Consider the following 27652-nt stretch of genomic DNA (forward strand, 5'->3'; position numbering starts at 1 on the left):
CAGTGGTCAGTAAAGAGGTCAGGAGGTAGCTGGAGTCCTAGTCATATAGGGCCATGCAGGCCACTATAATGGCTTTGGTTTTTACTGATTGAGATAGGAATCCATTAGAAGTTCTGAGTGTACTAGTAGGTATGTAAAGGATTCATCAGGCTACTATGAGAACAATCAATTGCAAGGGACCAAGGGTGAGCAGGGAGACCAGTTGTAGTAGTGAAGATGGTGGGAAGTGGTTGGATATACTGTGAAGATAATCGATAGGATTTGCTGATGAATGGGATGTGGGGAATAGGATGAAGCTGCCATTTCGTGAGACAGGAAAGCTATAGGAGGAACAGATCTGGGCAGAAAATCAAAAGTTTGATTTTGACTATAATACGTTTGTCTGAGATGCATGTAACTTCTTATCCAAATCAGAGCATTTTTTAATGAAAAGGGGGTACTATTAATGATGAAACCTGGACAACAGGGATGAATGAGGACTGACCTGGGAAAACTGGGCTCTAAAGCCACCATATCTTTAGACATCTAAGTCCAGGGGCTGATGAATAACCGAGCCTGGAGTTCAAGGGTGGTGACGATATAAAACTGTCAGTGGATACAGGGAACTTAAGGTAATAAGCTCGCTTAGGGAGTGAAGGGAGACAGAGGAGAGATAGAAGGATTGAGCAGTTCCGGGCATTCTAGGACTTAGAGGGGTCAGATACTGCCATCAATGGCACCTGATCTATCAGCCTGTACGAGTCTGTTTATATGTGTCTCCCCTACCCTACTTAGACTGTGAGCTCCTTAAGGATAGGGGCTTTCTGAGACTCACTTTTATATTGCCAAAGCCTAAAGAGGACCTGGAACATAGTAGGCACTCAATTTATGTTGGCTGTGTGAATGAGGCAATAGAGAACAGTCCGGAAAAGTAGAGGTAATACGCCCAACCATGGAATCCAATTCTACACTCCTCATTCTGAAGTTTACCTTGTGAAGTACACAGATCTACTGAAGAGACATTACCTCCCTGAGGCCCTGTCAGGAAGTGCTGGTAGACTTGCAACACTAAATTTAATCCTCAGCGACATCCTCACTCTTTCTAGGTAACATTTCCATTTATCTAGCCTGACCTGACCTAAACAGTTTGCTCCCTAATATCCCTCATTTGGGGACAAGCAGGGAACGTTAACGTGCCACTCTGAAAGCTGCTTCACTTAAATATGGCAATACATCACTTATCTGACACCGTCCTTGGATCCCTCATGTGTACACAACAGGCACAGACCAAAAGAAAACAAAGGCATCTTAGATCACGAGCAACAAAAAAAGCTGAAATGAGTCAAAAGACAAGATGATAAAACGTGATTTGTTGTTCCCCCAGTCACAAGAAAGAGTGGCTACAATTAGTCCAGAAGGTGATATAGGAAAAAGAGAGAAGAAAGAAAGAATGCGGAAGAGGGAGGGGATAAGGACTAGCAGAACTGGCAGTAAAGAAGAGAAGTGGGTGAGTTGCCCGGGTGGCTCAGTTGGTTAAGCGTCCAACTCTTGATTTCAGTTCAGGTCACAGTTCGTGAGTTTGAGCCCTGCATTGGGCTCTGCAATGAGCGTGGATCCTGCTTAAGATTCTCCCTCTCTCGGGGCACCTGGATGGCTCAGTTGGTTGAGCGTCCAACTTCGGCTCAGGTCATGATCTCACAGTTTGTGGGTTCGAGCCCCGCATCAGGCTCTGTGCTGACAGCTCAGAGCCTGGAGCCTGCTTCGGATTCTGTGTCTCCCTCTCTCTCTGCCCCTCCCTCACTCATGCTCTATCTCCCTCTGTCTCAAAAAAAAACAAACATTAAAAAAAAATTAAAAAAGATTCTCTCTCTCTCTCTCCCCCTCCCTCCCTTCCTCCCCCACCTCTCCCCAGCTCACACATGCACTTGCTCTCTCTCTAAAATTAAAAAAAAAAAAAAAAAAAAAAAAAAAGATTGGGGTGCTTGGGTGGCTCAGCTGGTTAAGCATCCAACTCTTGACTTCGGCTCAGGTCATAATCTCACAGTTTGTGAGTTTGAGCCCCGCATCAGGCTCTGTGCTGACAGTGTGGAGACTGCTTGGGATTCTCTCTCTCTCCATCTCTCTCTCCCCTCTCTCTCAAAATCAAAAAGTAAACTTAAAAAAAAGAGAGAGAAAAGTAGTAAAAGAGGCAAGAAAATGCCACAGAGCGAGCAATGTGAAGAAAGAGAGAAGAAAGTTCAATTAGACCAATTCCAATTCCAATGGAAGCTGAGAGACACATAGTATTCAGCCCTTCAATCCTTAGCAGTCCCTGAGGACATCACTGCAGTGTGGCTGACAGCAGCCAAGGAGCAAGATTAGATTATGTCATTTTCCTCTCCAGCCACTTCACCCAACATTTATTGAAACCAACGTGGTCCTGGGCCAGGTATACATAGAAGTATTTAGATGTGCCTGGGTGACGCAGTTAAGAGTCTGACTTCGGCTCAGATCACGATCTCACGGTTTGTGGGTTTGAGCCCCACATCAGGCTCCGTGCTGACAGCTCAGAGCCTGGAGCCTGCTTCGGATTCTATGTCTCCCTCTTTCTCTCCCCCACCCCTGCTCATGCTCTCTCTCTGGCTCTCAAAAACAAATAAAAAATGTTAAATTAAAAAAAATTTACACAGAAGTATTTAATAATTTTTGGGGTGCCTGGGTGGCTGGCTTAGTTAAATGTCCAACTCTTGATTTGGTTCAGGTCATGATCTCAATTTGTGGGTTCGAGCCTTGCATTGGGCCCCACAATGTAGTGCAGAGCCTCCTTGGGATTCTCTCCTCTCTGCCTCTCCCCTGTTCGCATGCCCTCACTCTCAAAATAAATAAATAAACTTAAAAAAAAAAAAGATTTAGTAATTCTTAAAACAGTTAACCAAAAAAGTAAAAAAAGCAGGGACTTAGAATATTAACTTGGTCATTATTTAGATAACTATTTTTTTTAAACAACCACTATGTTGAACAGACAAAAAATTAATGAAGCTCTATGAGCGTAACAATTAGATACCAACTGAATGTAAATAAAAAGTGAACGTATGATCCAGCTATATAACCAGTCTACCTCTTTCCCAGCCAAACATTAAAATATAGCCATCCATCCGGAAAGCTTGAAATGACGTGTCCAGACTCACTCACCATCGGTGGCAGCAATGGTAAACTCATCACCGCAGGAGACCCTGACCACTTGCTTCCCACCTAGGGGTCCTCCCAGCAGGTTGATTCCTAGACGCTTCTTGTAATTCCCAACGCCCAGCTGTCCACACTTATTGCAGCCAAAGGTCAGCAGCCGGCCTCGTTCTAAAAGAGAAAAACAACCAGGCACACGTGGGGCATGGAGTACAAGGGAAAACACAGCCAGAGCAGAGTTCCACGGACTAGCTTCTGGTTGTTGAGAGTATACGAATATAAAGCTTGCCACACAACCTTGCATCTATGGCAGCTAGGGTATCTAAAACTAATTAGACTCTGAAAGTTACTCAATATTGTATTTTCTAATATTGTATTTTAAATGTGGAAAAGGGGTACTACCTTAGTAAACGGACAGATGGTACTAATTTAAAGGCAGTCATTTTCTGGAATTATTGGCATGGCATTGTCATTAAGAGATGTACTGACTGCGCATTTATAATGATTATTAAAAAAAGTTTACTTGAATTCCTAATTTGTTAATGAGATAATACTGGATGCCAGGGGGAAAACGGGAGAATGGATATGTTGTTAAGAAGGGCTACTACTAGGGCTGCCTGGCTGGCTCAGTCAGTAGGGCGTTCGACTCTTGATCTCAGGGTTGTGGGTTTGAGCCCTGTGTTGGGTGTGGAGATGACTTAAAAATGAAATCTTTTTTTTTTTTTTTTTTTTTGGTGCCGAAACCTGGGACCATTAAAAATGAAATTTAAAAAAAAAAAAAAAAAAAAGGAAGAAGCTCTAACACTTGACAGAATAAAAGAGCATGAGCTACTGAGGCCTGTGTAAAAAGCTGTAAACCAACTCACCATCAATAGCAGCCGTGTGAGTCTTGCCTGGGGCAATTGTACGGATCTTATAAAAGGACAGCTGTTTGGCCAAGGTAAAGGAGGTTGTGTAGGGAACTTCGTGGTAAGCCTGAAATAAGATAAAACACAAAGCAAATACTCGTTAGGTAAAAAACGAAGGGGTAGCAGGCTGAGAATGTTGTCATGGTGACCAAAAGGCCTTTCAAGCAAATTTGTTACTAAGTAGAAGATGCCAGGTAGCTTTTCATCTCCAACAGAATACAAAACGGAATAAGCTCAATATGTCATCAGAGAATTATAATCAGTATATGAGGCAGGGCTTCCTGACAACAAAAATTTTAGATTCCTAATCTAAGAGTATGTAAAACATTAACTCTCCGTCCCAGAAAGTATCTACATGAGGATACAACCAGGGACACTTAGGTTGGGTATAAACACTGTATATCTAACAAAGGCAGGGCAAAGAATTAAAATCTTGGAAGACTCTCCAGCCCAGAATGCAACCAGTTTACTGTGATCTAATTTCATCTACAAGGCAGTGTTCTCAATGTGTTAAAACCCACGTTCCCTTTAGACTAGTATTAAAAAATTCCTCTCATGTAAGTTTAAAATTTCACAACAAACCCAATGTTATAATAAAACTGAAATCAAGTAATGGTAATTTTGAATATGCCTTTTCAAACTATGCAGACACCCTTCCCAGATTTGCCCCAAATTTGTACTCTCCCATTTGAGAATCAATACTGCAGAGATTACTTAAAAATTCTTATCTCTTTCACTGAGTCAGGAAACTTTTTTCTCTTGATTCTTTAGAACATGACAAAACCTCATCATATTAACACAAAGAGGCGACTTAATGTGAATTTCACAACATCCTTGAAGGAAGTGAACGGTAATTATACTTACTAAGCCTGTACAGGATCAGTGATTTGGGAACAATAAATCTAAAAACCTCTCCAGGGAGATCATGCATGAAAATGTGTTTCTTTTCATGTCAATTATCTCGTACCTATTTCAGTGATAGGTAGAACCTGAGTTCTGTCACTTGATTCTTTGTAATCAATTTATTTGTTGAGGCATAATAAACTATAAAATATTGTACCGCTTGAAAAATTTTTCTGTATGCATATAAATGTAAAACCACCACCCAGATCAAAATAGAGACCATTTCCATGATCCTAGGATCCCTTCCATTTATACCCATACCCCCCACCCAGAAGTTACCACTACTTTGTCTTCTGGTATCTATAAGTTAATTTTGCTTGTTCTTAAGCTCCATATAATTGGAATCATATAGTACGGACTCTTTCATGGCTGGCTTCTTTTGTTGAACATAATAATGTCTGTGAAATCTTTTTTCTTACGTACAATTTCATGGTCACTAACCAAAAGCATTCCCAAAGAAATTCCAGCCTAAGAGAAGTTCTGACAGTGTGGTGAGGACACCAAAGAGGGTACTTACTTCATGGTTTATGATTCCAGACATGCACTGATTCAGACCCAGCTTATTGAATTCATTGAGTCCACAGGCCAGCACTTTACCTGACTGGGTCAGCAGAAAAGTCCCATCACAGCCACACTGAACTGCGACAATAATCAAGGCCTTGGGAACATCCACCTGCAAGGAAAAAAAAATCAGAAAAAAAAAAAAAAAAAAAAAAAAAAAAAAAAAATCCCCCAAATGTAACTTGTATTAGGAAAAAACCCTCAAATTTTTGATGTCCTGCATCTGGCAGAACTGACTACAGTAAAGACTGCTCTATCATCTTCAGATTTTCCCAGCAGCTTATTGTTTTCAACAAGGAGCTCAAGTTTTATAATTAAGTAAAAGGCAGCAGTTCCAGGTTGGCTCAGCAGTCCTGCTGAAGTTTGTTTTAGCAATAGGTTAGGTCTTATTTAGAAAGACTTCTCAGAAAATGTTGGGAAAGGAGAAGCTTCGATCCATTGCTGATTTTTGTTCTCTGAGATGGAAGGCCCCATGACAGTTATAGAAGAAACTCAGTAGCCTTGTAGGGTCCTAGTCTGGTCACATTATAAATGAGGTGACAGAGTACTGAGGAGGCAGCCAGGACTTCCAACTGCTCACATCCCTCTAGAGCTAAATAAACAGAGCTGGAGAATGGTAGGGGGATAGAATGGATGTCTGTGAAACCTGAAAACTCAAACTTCAGTGCTTCTACTATGGCTTTTTGAAGAGAAACAACCATGAAATCCATTGAGAATGGTCCCACAAGTGATAGAAGTTAATTTTTAAGATGTTAATGAGCATTGTTAACAGTGAATGGTACAGTCGATTCCTGTCAACCTTCCAGTGGGCAGGCAAGCCTGTGACCCAGGGTGGGTGTGAGAGAGAGGACCATGTTCTTCCTGCAGCTGCTTTTAGCTCCTGGGCCAGCTCCTGCAGGGCTAGCTCCTACAGTGCAGACAGTAATTAGATATTATGTTTCGTACAACGTGACCCCTCAATACAAACACGTATTTCATCTGGTGTCCAAATGTGGAAATGGGGAGGGGGGGGAATGGCTGTGTTGGGTTAAGAAACAATATACTGCTTTCCAGTATCTTCCCAAGGAATTTTCTGGGTTCACTGTACTTGCTGATTTTAGCTGCCATTCCTGAGTAAGATGTGACTCCACAGTGTCCAAAGTGGCTATATCCTCTTTCTCAGCTTTTTATGATTTAGTCAGATGACAAGATCACATAGTGCTAACTCAGGAATTCTGGGTTGTCAGTCCCCCAGATAGAAAATATTTCAGAAATAAACACCTTGACATGAGGATTCGGAGAAAGAGGAGTCTGTATTATTACTGGAGTCTGTGTGTCCTCTACACAGGCTCTAGGAAGAAGCTGCTTCTGAGTTTACCTTTTGTGGTGTATAATAATCCTCTTCTGAATCCAAACCCAGTCGTCCTGAGACATACATAAGAAAGAAAACAATGAAAATGAGGGTCTTCTTCCCAATGAAAATATTCTACAGTATTCTCTTCCACTGAATCAACACTTCTCAAGTATAGGCTACATGTGTTTAGATGCATACAAGCTTGAAGTCAAGTTGGCTCCTGGGAATAAGTGGACAGAGACAAATCTATACCTACCATATTCACCACAGCCCCAAGAATAGACTTCTTTGTTTCGTGTCAAAACCACCACATGATTATCTCCACAGGAGACCTGCTCCACTGGATTGTTCAGGAAGAAGTTCAGCTGCATGGGTTCTAGTACTTCGGGCCCAGCAACCTTGTCCACCCCCATGCAGCCATAATAATCAGATCCAAAGGCATAGAGCTGACCCTCATCTGCAAAAGGAAGAAAGGCATAACACATCAAAGGAATGACTCTGTCCAGCCGGAAAGCTGGGCAGGGCTGGCATGAGAACTATCCCAGCCACTGATCTTATATGAAATGACTGCATCAGAGAAATCCGAAGGATAGACTGTGCAAGTCTAGAGTTATTTTTATTTAGGGGGTCACGTGTACTGTTATAATAATTTTTAAAAATTGGTAGTATTATGTTGAAATTTTATTAGGGCCATCTCTATTTTCTAGAGAAAAGGAAAAGTAAGCAATGGCAAGACAAAAACTAAACTTTAGCTCTTGATTCCTGATTTAGTGTTATTTACACCTGACCAGGTGGTAACGTCATTTTTCCCAACTGGGACGTACAACATATTTCTCCTGATCCCATGAGATTTGTTATCTGTGTGCCTCTATGTGCTATTTGCCATAGAAAATTGGGCATGTTATTATTAACGTGTGTATCCGCTCACTGCCTTTGGTTCATGAATATGGTCTTTTGCTGTAAAATCCCAGCTGAAACTGCACAGCATTAAGTACAATACTTCACTTTAAATGCACTTTGGATGCTTTCTGTTGATGGCTTACCTGTCACACAGACAGTGAAATCATCACCACAGGACACCTGACGGATAGCTCTGCCTTGCAACTTTTCCACATGCTTTGGCTGTCGGTAGGAGGCTTTGTCTCCGTGGCCCAGCTGACCATGGAGTTTAGTACCCCCTTGCATGTTCTGTGAAATAAAGAGGTCTTGTAAAGTTTTAGCTTTTCATGCGAAAAGCTAATCTTCAATAAAACTTCCTATCGAGAAGACCAGGAGCGGGGCACCTGGGTGGCTCAGTTGGTTAAGGGTCCGACTCTTGATTTCAGCTCAGGTCATGATTTCATGGTTTGTGGGATTGAGCCCCACATCAGGTTCTATGCTGACAGCATGGAGCCTGCTTGGGATTCTCTCTCCCTCTCTCTCTGCCCCTCCTCTGCACGTGTGCTCTCTCTCTCTCTCTCTCAAAATAAACAAACATTAAAAAAAATAATAAAGAAAAGAAAACCATAGGAAAAAATCAGCTGGAAATTTAGAAACGAAAAAAAAAAATGGGTATGGGGATTAAACCTTTTAATGATAGGTAGTATAAAACCCCTGCCAACAGGTAAAGATTTAAAAGTATCCAGATTGCTATCCATCAAGACTTAAAAGAACACATTCCCAATTCTTTCTCCTTCAAGTCTAAGGTGAACTTTATATTTAATTATGAGTGCTGGTAAAAAAAAAAAAAAAAAAAAATCCGTACATAGTTTAATTAATTTGATTGTTTTTTATAGGAGTATACTCTCTTGGAAATCCTTACTAGGAGTTTTACAAATTTTGGTCACAGTTTCCCTGAAGTATGGAACAATTATAAAGAATCTGGCTATATCAAAGAGGCTGCTATATAGCACTAAGAATAGTCCCAAATGACTTTTCAACAGTTTTATAGGGGCTGTGGCAGCCCCCTAGGGGCTAGTTCCTTAAGGGACAGGGCTTTAGGAAGTAACAGCTAACATGCATGCATGCATTCATTCATTCATTGATTCTTTTAATCAATCAATCAATCAATAATTGTCTACTCTGTCATGCACTGGGGACAAAGCCTGGCCTTGTGGAGAAGTTATCTGAGACTGCTGGAAAAAATGAGCTCTCAAGAAGAAAAGGAAGAGTGAGAAGAATTGACGACCAGAGACAAAGTTAGGTAAAGGAAAAGCACTCTGAAACACATGAGAAGGCACACTATGGCCAAAAAGACAGGAGAAAAGCCAAGAGAAGATGTTCTCATGGAAGTCAAGGGAAGACACAGCTTCAAGGAGGGAGAGATCAACTATGTCAAATGCTGCTGGGAGGTCAAGCAAAGTAAGGACTACAAAGTATATGTTTTATTTTCACAATTTATAGGTCATTTTGTTAAGAGTAGTTTCAATCAAGTGGCAGGGACGGAAGCTGCATTGTAGGCGAATGAGGACTGAGTGGCAGATAAAGGAACAGATAGCAAATACACGCAATTTGTCCCAGAAGGTGAGAGAGAAAGTGAAATCTAGAGGGGAGCAAAGAAAAATTCTGAAGATATACCTAGCCATCTTCGATCACTGACACAGGTCTTAGAATTTTCCTGATGTGGGAACACTGCTTCATTTGTTTATAAAACTGTTTCACAGATACTAGTTGCTCTGAAATTCATGGTAACAGAACAGAGTAATTAAGGGACTTCCTGAAATCACCCAGCTGTAAATAAGAGTCCAGTCTCCTGAGTCTAAACCTAGGGCTCTTTTAATTCTTTCTTTCCTTCTTTCTTCCTCTCATTCATTCATTCATTCAAAAAACACTTACAAATGACCTAATATGTCCCAGGCATTGGGGACACATCAGTGAACTAGACAGACAAAATCCCTGCTCTCGTTAGAGCCTACATTCCACCACTCCACACTGTCATTCCAGTGCACATGTTCAACTAACAAAATACTTAGACATCCTCAGCCCAGTAAATAATTAGGCTTACATCACTGTTCTAAAGTACTTAGCTTTCACTTACCACCCAGGTGTACAGTTCCTTCTCCACTGTGACCACAGCAAAGTGGGTATTCCCTGCACACACCTGCCGGGCACTACAGCCACTCTTGATGACATCCAGTTTCTGGGGAGTGGATTTTCCACCACCCCAAACATAGACTTCACTGGTTCGTGACGTTACCACAGCAATGGGTGCTTCAGTCACAGTGCTTGACCTGTCAACAACCCCCAGAACAAAGGCACATTTAACATAAAAACTGTATCAAAGGAAAATGCTTCCAGTCCGTTCCCAGAGAAGAACCGCCAATTATGGTATGAGAAAGTATGTTCTTTCTCGACAACTTATTTCAACCCTCTATCATAGCAGGCTCTGCAATTTCTGCCTCAGGCCTTCATCACAGCTCAGCCAGATCAGATTCCAGTCTGGTCCATAACACCTACACTTCTCAACTTTTCAACATTCATCATGGTAATGATGACCGCTACAGCACGAGGGTGAAATCACAGCTTTCTTTTTCTCAGAAATAACTATCTGACATTTACGCAGACGTTGGCTTCTGAAAGGATGCCAAAGGCTACTTACTGGGATCAAGCAAAGCATAGACCAAAAGAAAGAAAGACCCCCTGATGATAATTTAAGATATATCACTTTTCACGAGTCTCTTAGGCATTACCTTGGTCTTTTTGTAGGTGCATTAAGCAGTATGACTTTTTCCTCCATCTCTCTACCAAAAAAAAAAGCAAAGATACGTGAGTGAAAGAATTGGTTCCTACACTGCACCAATGTCTCTGAAATACACTTCACAGGTTTAGTCCTCTAATAAACCATATGTCTCCAGCAACACGACAATTCTTTGGGGAAAGTACCTTGATATGATTGGAACAGTTATACAGGCCTGGCTTTGGACCATTCATTAAATAGGAAGGGGCCAGCAGTTTGGGGACATTTGTTTTCTATCACCAAAAAACATTCCAAACTGGAACAGAGAACCTCGAGAACCTCTGATGCACATTTTAAATACCTGACATCTCCATCTAGTCTGCCCACTGACTTCCCAAACTCACCATCTCTAAACCTCAGTTCATTTTCCTTCTCCCACACAGCTTTTCTTTCTGACTCTCCTATTTCTGTAACTGGCACTCCCCATTCTCTCAGCAGACTACACTTACAACGTTGGTCATCCTGGACTCAGGTGTCTCCCTTTCTTCAGTATTTGAGTCCTACAGATTCTACCTATGCAATGCCCTTTATAGTCACTTCTGCTCTCCAGACTTGCCACATTAGCTCTGGGCAGCTTTGCTTCCTGGAATGTAGTAGCACCTCCTAACAGGTAAGACTTAACACAGTACCAACTGACTTTATTCAGTCCTATACTGATTCAACACCGAGACTAGTTTGCTAAGTAAGTCTTCCTTAGGCATGCCCCTCATCACATGAACCACCCTCTCATAAACATCCATTACTTCTACACTACTGCTTGAATTAAGCACACATCCCTTTGTCTAGCATTCAAGATTCTTGACCTACCTTTTCAGCCTTTCTTCCTGCTACTTCCTCCCCATATTCTGGTCCAGGGTTCTCATTTTGCCTAAAACACTTATAGATGAATTCCTGGGGTGGTGTTTAGGCATCAGTATTTTTGGAAAGCTCTGGAGAGGCTGCTATTGAGAGTCCCAGGTCTAGAACCACTAACCTACTCAGGCAGAACTTAGTATTTCCTGAATATTTTCCACAGTTTGCTATGTCTCTGCTTTATCTGGAAAGCTCTTATATTTTTTCATCAAAGTACAAAGTTCTAATGAAGTACTATGTACACATCTACAATTATCTCTATAAAAATTGCAATCAAAAATTAGCAGTGGAAATATCTGAAAAGAAATTAAAATAGTGATTGTATTGCTGGGAAGTAAGCCAGATAAAAAATTTAAATATGCCTAACCGGCTGCAAAGGGTGATACTGCTGGACGATGTATGGGACATAAGTGGAAGGTCGGAGTGCTGTATCCGGAGTATTACACATAATTCTAGGCACTGAAACACTGGCTAGAGTTCAAGTGGAGAAGAACCAGAAAAAATTAATTAAACGATACCACAAAATAAAGGTACTGACCAAATAGCAAAGATTATGGAATTAAGTATATGCTTAGTGTATCTAAGAGCAAGGCTTGAAAAAGAGCACAGCAAAGGTCTGAAAATTGGGAAGATATAGAAACAGAACTGGTAGGGGAGGAGGAAGGACAGTAAGACAAAAATAGTATAACAGGATGAAATATAGACTAGAACATTTAAGAATAATAATGGGGTGGCTGGCTGGCTCAGAGGAGCATGTGACTCTTAATCTAGCGGTCGTGAGTTCAAGCCCCTTGTTGGGTGTAGAGATAAGAAGGAAGGAAGGAAGGAAGGAAGGAAGGAAGGAAGGAAGGAAGGAAGGAAGGAAGGAAGGAAGAAAGAAAGAAAGAAAGAAAGAAAGAATAATAAAGAACATGTCTTTTTTTAAGTTAGTGGTTGAAGCCTCTTGTAAGACGTGAGGGATAAAAGATCTCCTTCCTACCTCTAGAGACCAATGCCACAGAATAAATCTCAGGAAGTAACCTGTCAACCATCAGTCAAGTCTGATTTCAGGACCTGAGCAAAGGTATCTGAAGAATACTCCTCTAACTGAAATCTACCATCTGAACACATGTACTGAAAAACAAAGGCCCACTCTAAATCCACACTACTGTCTGATCATTGCTGAGCATCTTGTGCCAAGCCCTGGGCTGAGCACTTTAGATACATTACTTCCTTTAATCCATACACTACCTGGCTTTATAGAGGAGGAAATGAAAGACGAGAGGTGTTAAATAACTTGACAAAGATAACAGAACTCAGATACAAATCTAAGGATGTCTGAATCCAGAGCTCTCCTCTCTTAATTACTACACTCTAATGCCTCAACTCTAGATTAAAACTCACAGATGGGGGGAGTGCAAGGTTCTAGGGTCTCATCATATAAATTCAGAACAAAACAGCACAAGCTAAGGAGGTGAAAGTCAGGAGCTCCTCTCAAGCAACAAAAGAAGCGATGTTAGTGGAAAACAGCACCAGAGTGGCCAAGTCAGGAAACACTGCCCTCTCTTGTGGTCCTTTGATCAGGCCTTCAACAATCAACCATCTATAGAGAAAGACAACAGAGTGACTTCTCTGTACTTTACCTCCTGCGTTTCCTGAGAAGGGGACGATCCAGAAGTTCATCTGCTGTGGGTCTCCGCTCAGGATCCTAGAAAGTACAAACTGGGTTAGTTTTAATTTAAAGGAAAAGGGAAAAATGGGATCTAAAGAGGCATTTTACTTCCTCTTAGAAGGCTGTATGCTAAAATTACTCAAAGACCACAGTGTATTATCCTTTTGTATATTATCCTCATGTTTCAAAAAACATAATTCCTTTTTTTTTTTTTTTTAATTTTTTTAATGTCTATTTATTTTTGAGAGACAGAGAGAGAGAGGGAGACACGGAATCGGAAGCAGGCTCCAGGCTCTGAGCCATCAGCACAGAGACTGATGCAGGGCTCAAACCCACGAACCACAAGATCATGACCTGAGCCGAAGTTGGACGCTCAACTGACTGAGCCACCCAGGCGCCCCCAAAAAACATAATTTCTTATGTCATATTCCATGTTTCACGCATATCATCTCATTATCATCAACACTTGTACATGAATGAGAATGCACCTTCCTTACTTGTTCAGTTAGGGCAGTGACTCTCAAATTACAATATATATAGCACTTAAGAATCTCCCAGAGTGGGGCCCCTGGGTAGCTCAGTCAGTTAAGCATCTGACGTTGGCTCAGGTCATGATCTCATGGTTCCTGAGTTCGAGCTCTGCATCAGGCTGTGCTGACAGCTCACCTGGACTCTGCTTCAGATTCTGTGTCTCCCTCTCTCTCTGCCCCTCCCCCACTTTTGCTCTGTCTCTCTCTCAAAAATACATAAACATTAAAAAAAAAAAACAACAATCTCCCAGAGTGCTTGTTATAAATAAAGATTTCTCGGATTTACCTACAGAGATTCGGATCCACTTGGTGTGCATTGGGTCTCAGGAATCTTCATTTTTTTTACTTGTAAAACATCCCCATCCCCCAGTGATTCCAACACCTATGGTCCATGAACCATATTTTGAATAATAGCAACCTAGACGACACTGCAAGGCAACTGTGAAATGGCAGAACTATATTTATTCTGCACATTAGGAACTCTAAATTATCTCTGACTATAATTTTGTAAAATCGATTTACAAAAATTAATCTTGATCATAAAAAATGGAGCACAATGTAGATGGTAAAATCATTCCACAAATTAATTACACAGTAAGAATTAAGAATCTGCTGCCTGAAGGACATAACCATCATGAATTGCCAATGCCTATTCTCCTAGGTACAGCCACAAATACATCCTACCCTGGGGAAGTGGATGTGGCTTTATACAGGTTCATCTATGCCATACTCCAAACACTAAGGTGGGAAGGGAAAACACCAAAGTGAAATCAGCATGTAAGTCACACTTACCTGGTCAAGGCATGCATGGACCATTTGAATCAGTTCCAAAGAGTACTGGCTAGAATCAACTTCCATGGCCCGGATTCCTTGTACAATCTTCACACACAAATTGAGTGGATTCTATGGGAAAATGATTATTCTTGGTTATATAAAGATTATAGTCCACCAATAGGGGCTCTGAGATATCTGTGACTATTATTTAAAGAAATGGAAATATGATTTCTTTTATAAACTATTAATAAGCATCAGCAAGAAACGGTTAGGGATACACTGTTGCAATCAAGAAGAATGAAGCCAAATGGCCAACATGGAGATATGACTATGTGGCCAGTGGCATAATACTCAGAGTATATTATAATCTGACCCTTCAGCTGAATCGCAAGAAAAAGGAAAACAAGATTAGCCATGCTTCTTAGCTTTAAGCACCTCCTTTACCAAGTAATCTGCTTTCTAATTCATATATCCTAATAATGGTTATGCAAGGGATACTCTGCTGCGACAGACAATGAGGTAAATAGTAAGATGATAATGATAATATAATAATACCATCAACACCTTAACCAAGAGACCACTCTGTACTAGGTAGGCATGTTACATATATTATTCTTTTTAACCCTTGCAAACCCCCCTTAAGGAGGTTATTATGATTACCAATTCAGAGATGTAAAGCATCTTGCCCAAGACTCCACAGACAGTAAAAAATGGAGACATAACTCTAACCAAAGTCTATCTGACTCCAAAACTCATTTTCCTTCCACTATATTACTTAGGAGAATTAAATGACAGACCAGAATAAACTTCAGGATTTAGAAAAATAAATAGGTCTCGTGAAAGGCCAATGAATCTGCATTATCTTATATTTGCATTTTTCATATACATTATTGTAGCATCTCTATGAGAAGGATATATATTTTTCCTTGTTATAGATAATGAAACAGGATCAAAAAGATGAAACGATTTGCTGAAGTTCTCACACGTGGCTTGCAGAAGATCTGAATCCGTTTTTGCTACTCAGATTGGTCCACAGATAGCAGCATCAGCATTGTGCGGGAGTTTGTTAGAAATGCAGAATATTGGGGGATGGGGGGAGGCACCTGGGTGGCTCAGTCAGTTGAGCATCGGACTCCGCCTCAGGTCATGATCCCATGGTTTGTGGGTTCAAGCCCTATGTTGGACTCTGTGCTGACAACTCAAGAGCCTGGAGCCCACTTCGGATTCTGTATCTCCCTCTCTCTCTGCCCCTCCCCCACTCGCTCGCGCACTCTCTCTCTCTCTGCCCCTCCCCCACTCGCTCGCGCACTCTCTCTCTCTCTCTCTCTCTCAAAATTAAATAAAACACTAAAAAAAAAAATTAAAAAAGAAAAAAAGAAATGCATACTATTGGGACCTACCCAGACCTACTAAAAAAAAAAAGAGTCTGCATTTTAACAAGGTGCCCAGGTGATTTCCTATGTGTATGAAAGTTGGAGAAGCACTATTTTACATTGGGCTTCAGTTAGGAAGAAAAGAAAAAAAGACTTAAAGGAATTTGTTGTCAGGAAAGAGGACAACAGCCTTGCTAGGGATGTAGTGTGTAACTTTTTATAAAAAATATCAAAACACTTTAATGAATATTATATAATTTGCCTTAGCTTTAAAAAAAAAAAAAAAAATAGCTGAAGCATAAGAAATGAAATGGTTTATCCAGACTACAGTGTCACATAGTGGATCCTAGAGCCAATTTCAAAATTATAAGTCAATAAATTCAAGTACAATGCTTAAAGCGCTTGAGTAGGATTATTTCAGTGGGGATTGAATATAAATCTGGTATACAGCATTTTAATAATACACTACTAAGCCCTCGCATACTTTTTTTTTTTTGTCTACAGCTGATTGCTGTTGAAGAAATCAGAAACTGAGGGATAAATGAATTTGATTCTCTCAACTGAGTTATACCATTTGGAAGGACAAGGTGGGGACAATACAACTTACTGTGGCATCAAATGTTCTCTTTAGTGTGAGCAGTTCAAAAATGACACAGCCTACTGCCCAGATATCAGACTTGAAATTGTATTTTACTCCTTGGCAGAGCTCTGGAGACATGTAATATGGCGTTCCCACAAGCTGGAAAACAAAGAGTAACTTCATTTTTGAGAGAACTATATTAATATTTCAACAACTAAAGTAAATTTCCCACAAACTAGTGATAACACCTATGAAACATTCACTAGTATATCCCAAAATGTTTTTTATGAGATGATGCCACTATGGAGAGAAATTTTTTCACATCAAATTTCTTGGACCAATGATAAAGGGCAAAGACACTGTGGTATTTGGGAGGTACAACGGTGATTCCTCGATCACAGAGGCTTTAGGCCCACTGAAGACTTCATACAGATAAAGACACAGTAAAAGCTCACCAATGGAAAAAATCCAAAGAACTGGCAGTGGGGAGAAGATAACTGAATAAAGGGGTCAAAGTTCTAACTAAAATGCATAGTAGTGAAACTCTGTAAATAACTCAATTTGACATCTGCAATACCAACACAGCTAGTGAATTTCTTTCAAATTTAAAAAAGATCTTCTGCCTTGAAGAATGGGTTTGGAGTCTGGCTATAGCCAGACTCTGGCTATCACCTGAGTCTGGGTGACTCAGTCGGTTGAGCGTCTGACTCTTGATTTTGGCTTGGGTCATGATCCCAGGGTAGTGGGACTGAGCCCTGCCTCAGGCTCTGTGTTGAGCATAGAGCCTGCTTAAGATATTCTCTCTCTCTCCTCCTCTGTCCCTCTATCCTGTTCTCTCTCTAAAAAAGAATGGGTTTGGAAATAAAAATATCCTGAATGGCGACTGTGCCAATGTACCCCAGAAGTTCTAATAAAACTGATAGCCATGTTTATTTTTCTTAATATGAAATTTATTGTCAAATTGGTTTCCATACAACACCCAGTGCTCATCCCAACAGGTGCCCCCCTCAATGCCCATCAGCTCCTTTCCCCTCCCTCCCACCCCCCATCAACCCTCAGTTTATTCTCACATTTTAAGAGTCTCTTATGGTTTGCCTCCCTCCCTCCCTAACTTTTTTCCCCCCCTTTCCCTCCCCCATGGTCTTCTGTGAAGTTCCTCAGGATCCATATAAGAGTGAAAACATATGGAATCTGTCTTTCTGTATGACTTATTTCACTTAGCATAACACTTTCCTGTTCCATCCACGTTGCTACAAAAGGCCATATTTCATTCTTTCTCATTGCCAAGTAGTATTCCATTGTGTATATAAACCACAATTTCTTTATCCATTCATCAGTTGATGGACATTTAGGCTCTTTCCATAGTTTGGCTATTGTTGAAAGTGCTGCTATAAACATGGGGTACAAGTGCCCCTATGCATCAGCAATCCTGTATCCCTTGGGTAAATTCCTAGTAGTGCTATTGCTGGGTCATAGGGTAGATCTATTTTGAATTTTTTGAGGAAGCTCCACACTGTTTTCCAGAGTGTGATAGCCATGTTTAATCAGCAAAGCCAGTAATTTTTAGATGACTTATATGGCATTTATAAATTTTCCTATCATTCTTTCTTTAAACTTGTTAAAAAAAAAAAGTCAAGTTTTGGTTTTACCAGAATACTATTGATGAGAAAAACTCATATAAGGACACGATTGTTTCCTCTGAAGCAGAGACTCCCAACCTTGGCTATCAGCATCCTTGGATGGCTCTAAATTGCTTATAGGCATTATCTTGACATTATCAAAAAAAACATCAACAGGACAAAATTCATTTAATTAACTCACATTTTCAAGTTCAAGGACAGGGCAGTATGAAACCAGAAGAGTAATAACTGGGTTTTATAATTCCTAAAAAAATGAAATCACTGTCCTTAAAAATCAACGCATGTCTACTCTTTACCAATGGTCTTTCTTTAAAAAAATTTTTTTTAATGTTTATTTTTGAGACAGAATGTGAGCGGGGGTAGGGCAGAGAGAGAGGGAGATACAGAATCTGAAGCAGGCTCCAGGCTCTGAGCTGTCAGCACTGAGCTCAGCTCTGAGCCGTCTGAGCCGAAGTCGGATGCTTAACTGACTGAGCCACCCCGGCGCCCTACCAATGGTCTTTCTAAGTAAGGATCAGGGAAGAAGGGAGCCCTGCAGTTAAGACTATGTATGATATTGGGGCGCCTGGGTGGCGCAGTCGGTTAAGCGTCCGACTTCAGCCAGGTCACGATCTCACGGTCCGTGAGTTCGAGCCCCGCGTCAGGCTCTGGGCTGATGGCTCGGAGCCTGGAGCCTGTTTCCGATTCTGTGTCTCCCTCTCTCTCTGTCCCTCCCCCGTTCATGCTCTGTCTCTCTCTGTCCCAAAAATAAATAAACGTTGAAAAAAAAAAAAAATTAAAAAAAAAAAAAAAAAAAAAAAAAGACTATGTATGATATTAAGATCAGACTGTTCTCTGGGCATCAGCCTTTATTTGTAATATCAGGCTTCTGAACCAGAAACATTCAGAGGAAACACAAAAAGAGATGTCTAACATCCTAAGCTCAAATATTAAATAAGAGATAAACTGAAATCCACTAAAGATCCTAGGCTGGAAAAAATGATAGAGCATTTTTCTGTTTTTAGAAAAGTCTCCTGGTCAGTGTTAGAAAGGGCTATGAGGTCAGAGCTGTGATGTGGACAATGACTCTTGAAAGAACATCTCAGCATGTAAATGCCTGTTAGCAAGCCCAGGAAAAAACACTGCTGAAGACTTGCTTTATAAGTATCGAGAACTTGCAAGAATACTGAGAAAAGTGTGTGAGATTTAGAGTGTACACTATCTCATGATACTGGAAAGGAAAAGAAAAGAAAAAGTATGACAAGGGCAATACATACTTACCGTCTCAGCCATGGAATACTCAGAATTCAGTTTCTTTGCTAGGCCATAATCTCCAAGTTTTATCAGGTTTGCCTTGGTCAGAAAAATATTTAATGTCTTTATATCTCTGGAAAAAAAAGATACCGTGTATTTATTATTTACCATATATTACCATATATTTTGCTTCAGCCCCAACGCTGCCCAGAATTAGTACAGAATAAAATGTGTGGTTACCCCTGCTCAGACTGTTACAGGATCCAAAACAGTGGTCCCCACTTTCACACATACTTTAACATTGAAAAGGGAATTTGAGGGACTAGAGGCAGAGAATTAACTTCATTCTCCGGGGCTTCACAGCACAGGCATGTCTCCCACACCATGGAGGACGTTAGGAAAATTGAGGGCTGGATGGAAAATATAGTGCCCCAGGTAATCCTGGAATTCCTGTAAAGTGCACTGCCTCTTCAACTACCATTTATGCCTTGAACTGGTTGGTGTTAAAGTTTCAAATCTGTTAAGGCAAGGGAAGAGGCTGCGCATCTCAGCAGCAACATGATTCGGCTGTAGAGATCACCTAAATAAAATCACTGGCTATTTTTCTAAAGATGAATTGATCCTATGCAACACAAATAAACTGCCTGGTTCATACTCTGGCTTCCTTAAAAAGGGAAAAAAACAGAAAAATGTTCTTTTTTTTTTAAAATTTATTTATTTATTTTGAGACAGAGAAAGAGAGAACACACACATGTGCAAACAGGGGAGGGGCAGAGAGAGAGGGAAAGAATCCTAAGCGGGTTCTGTGCCTCCAGGGCAGAGCCCGACACGGGGCATGATCTCACAAATTGTGAGATTATGACCCAAGCCAAAATCAAGAGTCAGTGCATGGCGCCTAGATGGCCCAGTTGGTTAAGTGTCTGACTCTTGTCTCAGGTTCAAGCCCCACATTGGGGGGCTCTGTGCTGACAGTGTAGAGCCTACTTGGGATTCTCTCTCTCCTTCTATCCCTGCCCCTTCCCCACTTGTGCATGTACTCTCTCTTAAAATAAATAAACTTAAAAAAAAAAAAAAACTTACAAAAAAAAAGTCAGCGCTTAATTGACTAAGCCACCCAGGCACCCCACAACAATACTCTTTGTAACTTTTGAAAAGAAAACGCAAGTGTAGCCATTCAATAACTATTGAGAAACACATATTAACTGAATGAACAAACCAACAAAAAGAGAAATACAGTACTGGTGGATCAACATTCATCTCTAGCAATGATCAATGACTTACTTCAGAAGGGTATAATGTGGAAATGTTTTTCTAACAGTTCTTTCCTATAGCTAGAAATGAATAGAAAGATGTTTTCCCTCCTCAAATCTGGTAAAACTGTGTAATTATACAAAACAAACAAAATATTTTTGGGGGCGAGGAGGGGCAGAGAGAGAGGGCGACAGAGGATCCAAAGTGGGCTCTGCACTGATAGCAGTGAGCCCAATGCGGGGCTCAAACTCACAAACTGTGAGATTATGATGAGCTACCCAGGCACCCCAACAGCTTTTTATTTAAATTAAGACTCCATTATAAAATTAAAAACACTTGCCAATTATTATTGCTCACAGGGAACATTTACTGGGAATTCCAACCAATCTAATACCACTCCTCTCAGTGGCTTCTAGACTTTACTGATGAATTAATGAATTGAACTCTAAAGTATCTGTTAAAGAAGTGACTGAGTAGTACTTAGCTATTGAAGAGATTCTTCCTAGATCATAAACATAGTTTAACTGCAGGAAGTGAAGGTAACACGCCTCATTACTCACTCTTTCCTTCCTAAATTATATTAACGGAAAAGCCTTGACAGCTTAATCAAGAAAATAATAGTGCTGACGGGAGGCACATCCAAGGTGGGGGTCAGATTGGTGGAGGACTGCATCCCGTATTCTTTTACTCATACCTATGAAGGATTCCAGCTTTATGGATACAGCTCACTGCTGAAACAATCTGAAATAGGTACCACACCACCATCTGCAGAAAAAAAATGAATTATATTTGGACTGGAAATAAGAAAAATTCCATAAAGACACACACTAAAACAAAACAAAGGAAGCTACAACCAGAGGTTATGATTCAACATGACCTTACATCTCTTGCTTGGAGGTTGAGTAGACAAAGAAAAGTGGTAGGGGTAAAAATAAAAAACAGGTCATCATAAAACAGTTCCAATGTCATTATAAAATATAATATGGTGAAGCAAAGTTGTGGAAAGAAATCCAAGAAGAATGCAAAGGTATAGAAAACTGGGCATACCAGTATGCAGTAATAGAACCAGGAAAGAAAGCCCATAGAGAATCATGATGTGGAGGTAAACCGTTTAGGAAGCAGCTATAGACAGCTTCCTTGTTAGAGGTTTCCTTTCTCATGAATATCAACCAGGGCCTGGAGGGAGTCTGAACAAAAGGAAAAAAACGCTCTTCATTGTTGGAAGAGGAAATACAGAACTAGAATACAAGAATCACAGCATTACAATTCTAGCTTCCTTCCACAGAAATATGAATTACCTCTTCCTCAAACAACTTGTCCTTCTGGCGAAGGATTTTGTCATACAGGTTCCCTCCTGCAATTAAAGGAGAGGCAGGTTTGAATTGCTTAATAAAGATCAAAGCTTGACTTCTATATCTACCAGGGTTTTAACAGGTGACCCAAAGAAATGAAGGATTCTACTTCCTTTCCAAAGGAAACCCCTTCTTCTCTCTTGGCTCTTTACAAAACTCTTCCATCCCTCAAGTACTGTATCTAAAGTAATCTTAAAAGGCTCCCCTAAAAAATGAGGCTCAATACAAAAATGGGAAGTATGACATTTTTAGAAAAGAATAAAGGCCATTTCTATATTATCCCAATTAGCAAAATACCTTGAATGTCTTCATATCAGAAGACTTTCTTTTTTAGAACTCCTTTTAAAGGAATCTGCAATATTTTTGTAACAACTCTCTGAAGTGTGACTACTAGAACACTGGGTACCTGTGATGCAATGTTTTGTACATACAGGTGTATCTCATCGACAACTTCCTTTCTATTGCATACTGAAAAGGTTTCCCATAATTTACGGTACACCTTAGATTGTTTCCAGTCCTTACTCCCTTTGCTAACTCCTTCCTGTGGAATAAGTCTGAATTTGCTTCTCCCTTTCCTTTATCAAGTAACAGACTGCAAATGATCAGGGTTCATTTTACTTCCTACCTGCAACTATAACTTAGGCCTTAGGCCGGGCTCTGTTTCACAACTTCTTTTCCCCTGCAATTTAGTAACTTGTCACTTCAACAAATCTACCACCGTTCTAGTCCCTCCTAACCACAAAGGAAGTTACTACTTGTGGCTTCTGCTACTTTAGAAATATCTAATACAATCTTCTACATTTAGGGTTGATCAGAACCAGGAACAACCGTGGTGCACAAGAGTCAAGACAAAAAGTTAGAATTCTAGGAGCTTTCTCTTTGAGATTTAAGTGAAGAATATGCTGGGACTTCTTTAGCATAGCTAAAGCTTCTTTAGGGTAGCTTAAGAAAGGGCTTTGAGGGTTCTTCTATGTAATAAGGATAAGAGCTAGGACAGCACGTATGAAAGATTTGCTGCACACCAAGTACTATGCTAGGGGCTTTACATATTCGTTTAATACAACACCCTAGGAGACAGGTACTGTTTATTAATAAACTCATATTAAGGTGAGGAAGCTGAGGCACAGAGAAGTTTCTTGTGCAAATTTACAATGTTAAGAAGCAGTGGAGCTTGGGAAATGGGTTTAGAGTCTATTTTCTTAGCAAATGAGCTATACACACTGCTATCTTATAAGCAAAATGGTCCAAAGTAATCAAAGACCAGATATATTAAAGCCATCCTTTACTATCTGTCATTTTCATTCACCTATGATCTTTGAATCACTCTTCAAAAGGACAGTTTTGACTGAGTCAGTATTAATAAATGTCCCTTATAAGATTTCATTAAATATACCAAGGAGTGCCAAGCTACACTGTTTCTAGTGCCTAACTAGATGTCTAACATTAATGCCTAACTAATGTTAATTCATTAGAAAAAACCTTGAAGAGTGAATGTAAAATTCAACTGAATTAATAATTTGAAAATGGAACTATAAGCATAATAGAGAATTTGAGCATGCAGTATGCAGTATTCCTTCCCTTATTTTGTAAATCACTTCAAAATTCTCCAGGGTCTGAACTTATTTCTCTTAAACTCTAGAAATCCATTTAAAGTTGTTTTTTTGTTTTTGTTTTTCAAAGTAGGCTTCACGCCCAGTGCCAGAGCCCAATGTGAGGCTTAAACTCACAACCCCAAGATCAAGACCTGAGCTGAGATCAAGAGTCAGATGCTCAACTGACCGAATCACCCAGGCAGCCCTCCATTTCAAGTTTTTCACCAATGCATATACCTTATTTTCCTCTCCCCCTCAAGGTAAGTACAAGCACAATAATGTCTTGCCAGAGGAGGTCCCACTGAAGTCTACCTTACCATTACAATATTCCAGCTCAATCAGCAGAGTCGTATTGTCCATGAAATGATTGTAGTAGGCAATAATGTTGTCATGCTGCAGCAGCGCCAGAATAACAATCTCATTCAAGGCATCACGACGCTCCTTCTCTGACAGTCGGGTTAAATCAACTTCCTTCCACACAACCAACGAGTCATCCTACAACACAGTAATAGAGGTATCGTGCTTTCCTCTTGGCTGGCAGAGAATGAATCCACACCCGGATCTCTAAGCCTAGAAAGAAAACTTCCTAGATGGGCACAGACGGACTCCTTTTATTTTTTCCTTTAGACAAAACAGGAACAGAATTTTAAGATTCTTCATAAAATTAAGCTTTACAATTTACTGCAGGACTAGGGAAAGCAAAGCACTAAGATGCTATTACATTGTGGCCACATTTAAATTTGCATGATGTCAGTTCCAGATAAAAAATAGGAGATATAGATCTCAAAGATCCTACTGAAGGGCATCATGACAAACTGCTAGTCATAAGCATTGTAGTAGGGCTAGAATACTGGAGAAATGGAGAACTGGAGAGACTGGTTATCTATAGCTGACCAGAGTTTCTTATAAAATGGAAACATTACACTTACCTCTAATTTTATAAATTTAGATTTCTCTAGTGATTTCTGTTTATGTTTTCTGGATAGGAATAAGTCATGCCTAAGGGTTCAGAGTTCACTTTCCTCACCTGCCCTATTTCGCAACTCTGTATCTCCTATAACTTTTATGTATCACATGTTTCCCTCTATCTGCGACAACTCACCTTCAGCTCCCAATACCCACTTCCTTTTATAACACCCAAATTCTTTCCGGATACTGCTTCTTAGCCCAGAAGCATCCACACCTACATCACTCTCCCTATCCTTTAGAATGATTCAGCTAAGCCTTTTAAACTCCTGGGGGGGAGATATCCTGATAAACTTTCTACTGTGCATGTATTCAGTGCGACCGTTCCCTTTAGAACTCAGACACTAAAATGATGTTTGTCCGTCCTTTTTCATTTATATACACATACAACTTAAATGCTATTTGTTTACTAACAGGGCTAACTTGTCTTCCCATCGAAATAGAAGCTTCTTGGGGGAAACGGCTGCTTCTAATCAAACCTTTGTACATTCAGACCTAATAAACATTTGGCCAGATGGCTAATGTTGTGCCATTTTTTGAGAAATGTAATCAAATTTAAATAAACCAACCTCAGTAATCAAGTTCAACATGATGGAAAGGCATGGATAAGGAGATGTGAAACTCTGTTCTAGCCCAAGATTTACTTCTAATTTAAGTGTCAAGTCCTTTAAATATACCGTCTTAGTTTCTTTAACTTAGTTTAACAGAAATAGTAATGTTCATCTCCTCTTTCTCATATTTTGAGTACAAATAAAAGCAGAATACTAACAGTAACCCTAACATCATACATTAATGCGGCATTAGGATAAAAAAGAACACTTGAAAATTTTCTCTTGCAACCACCCCTTTCCTCCATCTTTTAGCCTTAAAACTATGCTAGTTTGGAACACACCCCAGAACTGCAGATGGTGTACTGATGGATGAATCATCATCATCATCATCATCACCTATAGTCTTCAAATTTAAGACTTTAGTGATCAAATACAATTGATGGTTAGTTTTTGGAAGCAGAGTCACCACTACAGGGTTTTTAATATCATTATACATTTTGAACTTGGTGGTCAGTGATCTAGGAATCTCTTCAAAAGATGTGTATATATGCAATAGGGGAGGGGGGGTGGGTTATGTTCACATTAGGTTCTCAAAGGTCTCTTTGCCTCTCGCCACCCGAGAGGCTTAGAATATACCAAAAAGGTATTTCCCATGCATAAACACTGCGGGATAAACACTGATGAAGACAGCAATGACCCTCTCAGTGACGTTCTAGAAAAATCTCCAATTAAATGTTCATACCTGAGCTTAAAGATAACGGCAAAGACAGCCGAGTTGCCACTGATTGTGGGAATTCTGAAGCTACGCCCCTCCTCTCCACCCCGACCCTGGAGAGCTATACTGCATGAGGAAGGAAGTTTTGACAACACTTCACATTCGTATGCCATTTTTAATTTACAGTTTGCAAAAAGTACCTTCGTTCGATTCTCAAAGTAAGCGTAAAAAAATAAAGATTATTTTTGAAGGTAGTTATCATTAACCCCAATTTACAGATGGGTAAGCTAAGGCTCAGAGAAAGTTCAATGACTTGCTCCCTTCCCCGGGTTCGACAGAAACGCCCAGTTAGCAAAAACAGCGATCTGACGGATTCCCGGTGCCGGTGAGCCGGAGACTGGAGAAGACCCTGAGACACACACCCCGCCTGCGGCTGCGCAAACCTAAGCGAGCACAAGGCGCAAGCCGCAGGCAAAGCGGGGAACCGGTCGGGGCTGGGAAGCGGGGCGGCGAAGGAGGGGCTGGGACGGCCGGAGCCAGGGGCCGCTACCTCGGTGCGGCGGTACAGCGTGGCCTCCCCGAAGGCGCCGCGGCCCAGGACGCGGATGGGGATGTAGTGCAGCTCCTCCTGCTCCGCCGCGCCGCCGCCGGCTCGCGGCCCCGGACCAGCACTGGGCCCCGGGCCCGAGTCCCCGCCACCCCCGGACTCGCTCCCAAAGTCCGAGTTGATGGAATCGCAGTGTCGCTCGTACTCGCCCAGCACCGACATGGCGGCGGCCGCGGAACCGGCCTGCGTGTCCCCGGCGGGGCTGACCGCGCTGAGCCTCTCTCGCTTCAGACGCCGGCGCGCGGCTCCGTCAGCCCCGCAACCCCGCGAGGCTCCATGGTGGCTCTTTCCCCCCTGACCCGGAAACAGTTCCTGGTGCTTCCGGCCCGGCGGGCTTTTCTCCGCCTGCGCTGGCCCACTTGCTTAGCCCGGCGGCCTTGGTTTCCCTCCCTCCCTCCCGGGCGGGCCGGGCTTGGCGGGCGCTGGTGGGGACGCCGTGGGACCGAAGGGCTCCAGACACGGCAGGGGATCACCGACGGGTCTGTAGACCACTTCCCCGATCCCTGGCCGAGTCCCCAGACAGCTTCGAGGTCCGGAGGTCGCCCAGTCACCTCTTGGCGCCAGGCCTATCTCAAGGGCAAGTGATTCCACGTTGGACAGTGCTCTTTGTTTAGGGAGATATTAAAGATACTATAGTAAGCGGAAATATTTACTGCCTGTCATCTCAGTAGGTGGGCCCAGTTACTTCTCCCAGAACCCCCACTAGGTTCCCCCTGTTCTGTACTACTCCAAAAATATTTTAAATCAACTCTCCTGACACTCTTTTTCCAGATTTAACATTCTCCTTGCGTCTGTCTTTCCAAATCTCTGACCGTCTGATCTCATGCAGCATTCTTCGAGCACTGAGGTGTCAATGTATTTAAGGGTGGGAAATCTACAATAAGATGCTCCTTACCCTTAAGTCACTAGGAGAATTGTAATACAGTAAAAAAAAAAAAAAAAAAAAATAGGTCCCAACAGTTATGGACCTTGGGCAACTTTACGTTACCAAAGTTTTTTAAAATCTGTAAAGCTTGTAGGAATATGACCTACCTCACAGAGATAAGTTAATTTTTTATTGTGTTATGTTCCTGACACTACGCTAAAGGTTTTCTTATGTCATCCCACTTAATCCTTATATTATTCTTATTCTAAATAAAGAACTGAGATACAGAGGTTAAGTAACCTGCTCATTATTACACAGCTAGTAAGGGGAGCCCAGAGTCAAACCCAGCACTCTGGATCCACATCTTTGAGAGAGCACAATGTTTTGGGTGTTGTGGCTGGAGGCCAGGGTGTGTGTGGGGTAGAAGCAAGAGAATACCGGGCCTCAACTGTTGAGTTTGCCTTTCCTGTGGGCAATGAAAAATTATGTGAGATTTTTTAAGCAGGGGAGTATATGATTAGTGACCGTATGTCCTAATTTGCTGGGGAAGTCCCAATTT

At 41.1% G+C, this 27652-nt stretch overlaps 2 protein-coding genes across 2 annotated transcripts in view; one reads left to right on the forward strand and one right to left on the reverse strand.

Moving 5' to 3' along the window:
• The window catches only part of ZC2HC1C (zinc finger C2HC-type containing 1C), a 39862-nt gene extending 23572 nt beyond the window's left edge, over nucleotides 1-16290 (forward strand). Inside the window, exon 5 of the mRNA XM_042943828.1 lies at nucleotides 16246-16290. Within this exon, the coding sequence (XP_042799762.1) occupies nucleotides 16246-16275 (30 nt within the window). The 3' untranslated portion in view covers nucleotides 16276-16290. The remainder of the gene's footprint in view (nucleotides 1-16245) is intronic.
• NEK9 (NIMA related kinase 9) overlaps nucleotides 1-26503 on the reverse strand; it is a 38926-nt gene extending 12423 nt beyond the window's left edge. The window contains exons 1-16 of the mRNA XM_042943822.1: nucleotides 26172-26503; nucleotides 23707-23884; nucleotides 21744-21799; nucleotides 21140-21210; nucleotides 19222-19327; nucleotides 16349-16480; nucleotides 14387-14497; nucleotides 13036-13100; nucleotides 10515-10565; nucleotides 9863-10055; nucleotides 7890-8034; nucleotides 7103-7303; nucleotides 6871-6917; nucleotides 5470-5625; nucleotides 4008-4116; nucleotides 3151-3312 (exon numbers count right to left, since the gene is read on the reverse strand). Of these exons, the coding sequence (XP_042799756.1) occupies nucleotides 3151-3312; nucleotides 4008-4116; nucleotides 5470-5625; nucleotides 6871-6917; nucleotides 7103-7303; nucleotides 7890-8034; nucleotides 9863-10055; nucleotides 10515-10565; nucleotides 13036-13100; nucleotides 14387-14497; nucleotides 16349-16480; nucleotides 19222-19327; nucleotides 21140-21210; nucleotides 21744-21799; nucleotides 23707-23884; nucleotides 26172-26390 (2002 nt within the window). The 5' untranslated portion in view covers nucleotides 26391-26503. The remainder of the gene's footprint in view (nucleotides 1-3150; nucleotides 3313-4007; nucleotides 4117-5469; nucleotides 5626-6870; nucleotides 6918-7102; nucleotides 7304-7889; nucleotides 8035-9862; nucleotides 10056-10514; nucleotides 10566-13035; nucleotides 13101-14386; nucleotides 14498-16348; nucleotides 16481-19221; nucleotides 19328-21139; nucleotides 21211-21743; nucleotides 21800-23706; nucleotides 23885-26171) is intronic.
• Between the last annotated feature and the right edge of the window lie 1149 nt (nucleotides 26504-27652).

The sequence above is a fragment of the Panthera leo genome, chromosome B3 (assembly GCF_018350215.1).
Source record: "Panthera leo isolate Ple1 chromosome B3, P.leo_Ple1_pat1.1, whole genome shotgun sequence".
NCBI classification, from domain to species: Eukaryota; Metazoa; Chordata; class Mammalia; order Carnivora; family Felidae; genus Panthera; species Panthera leo.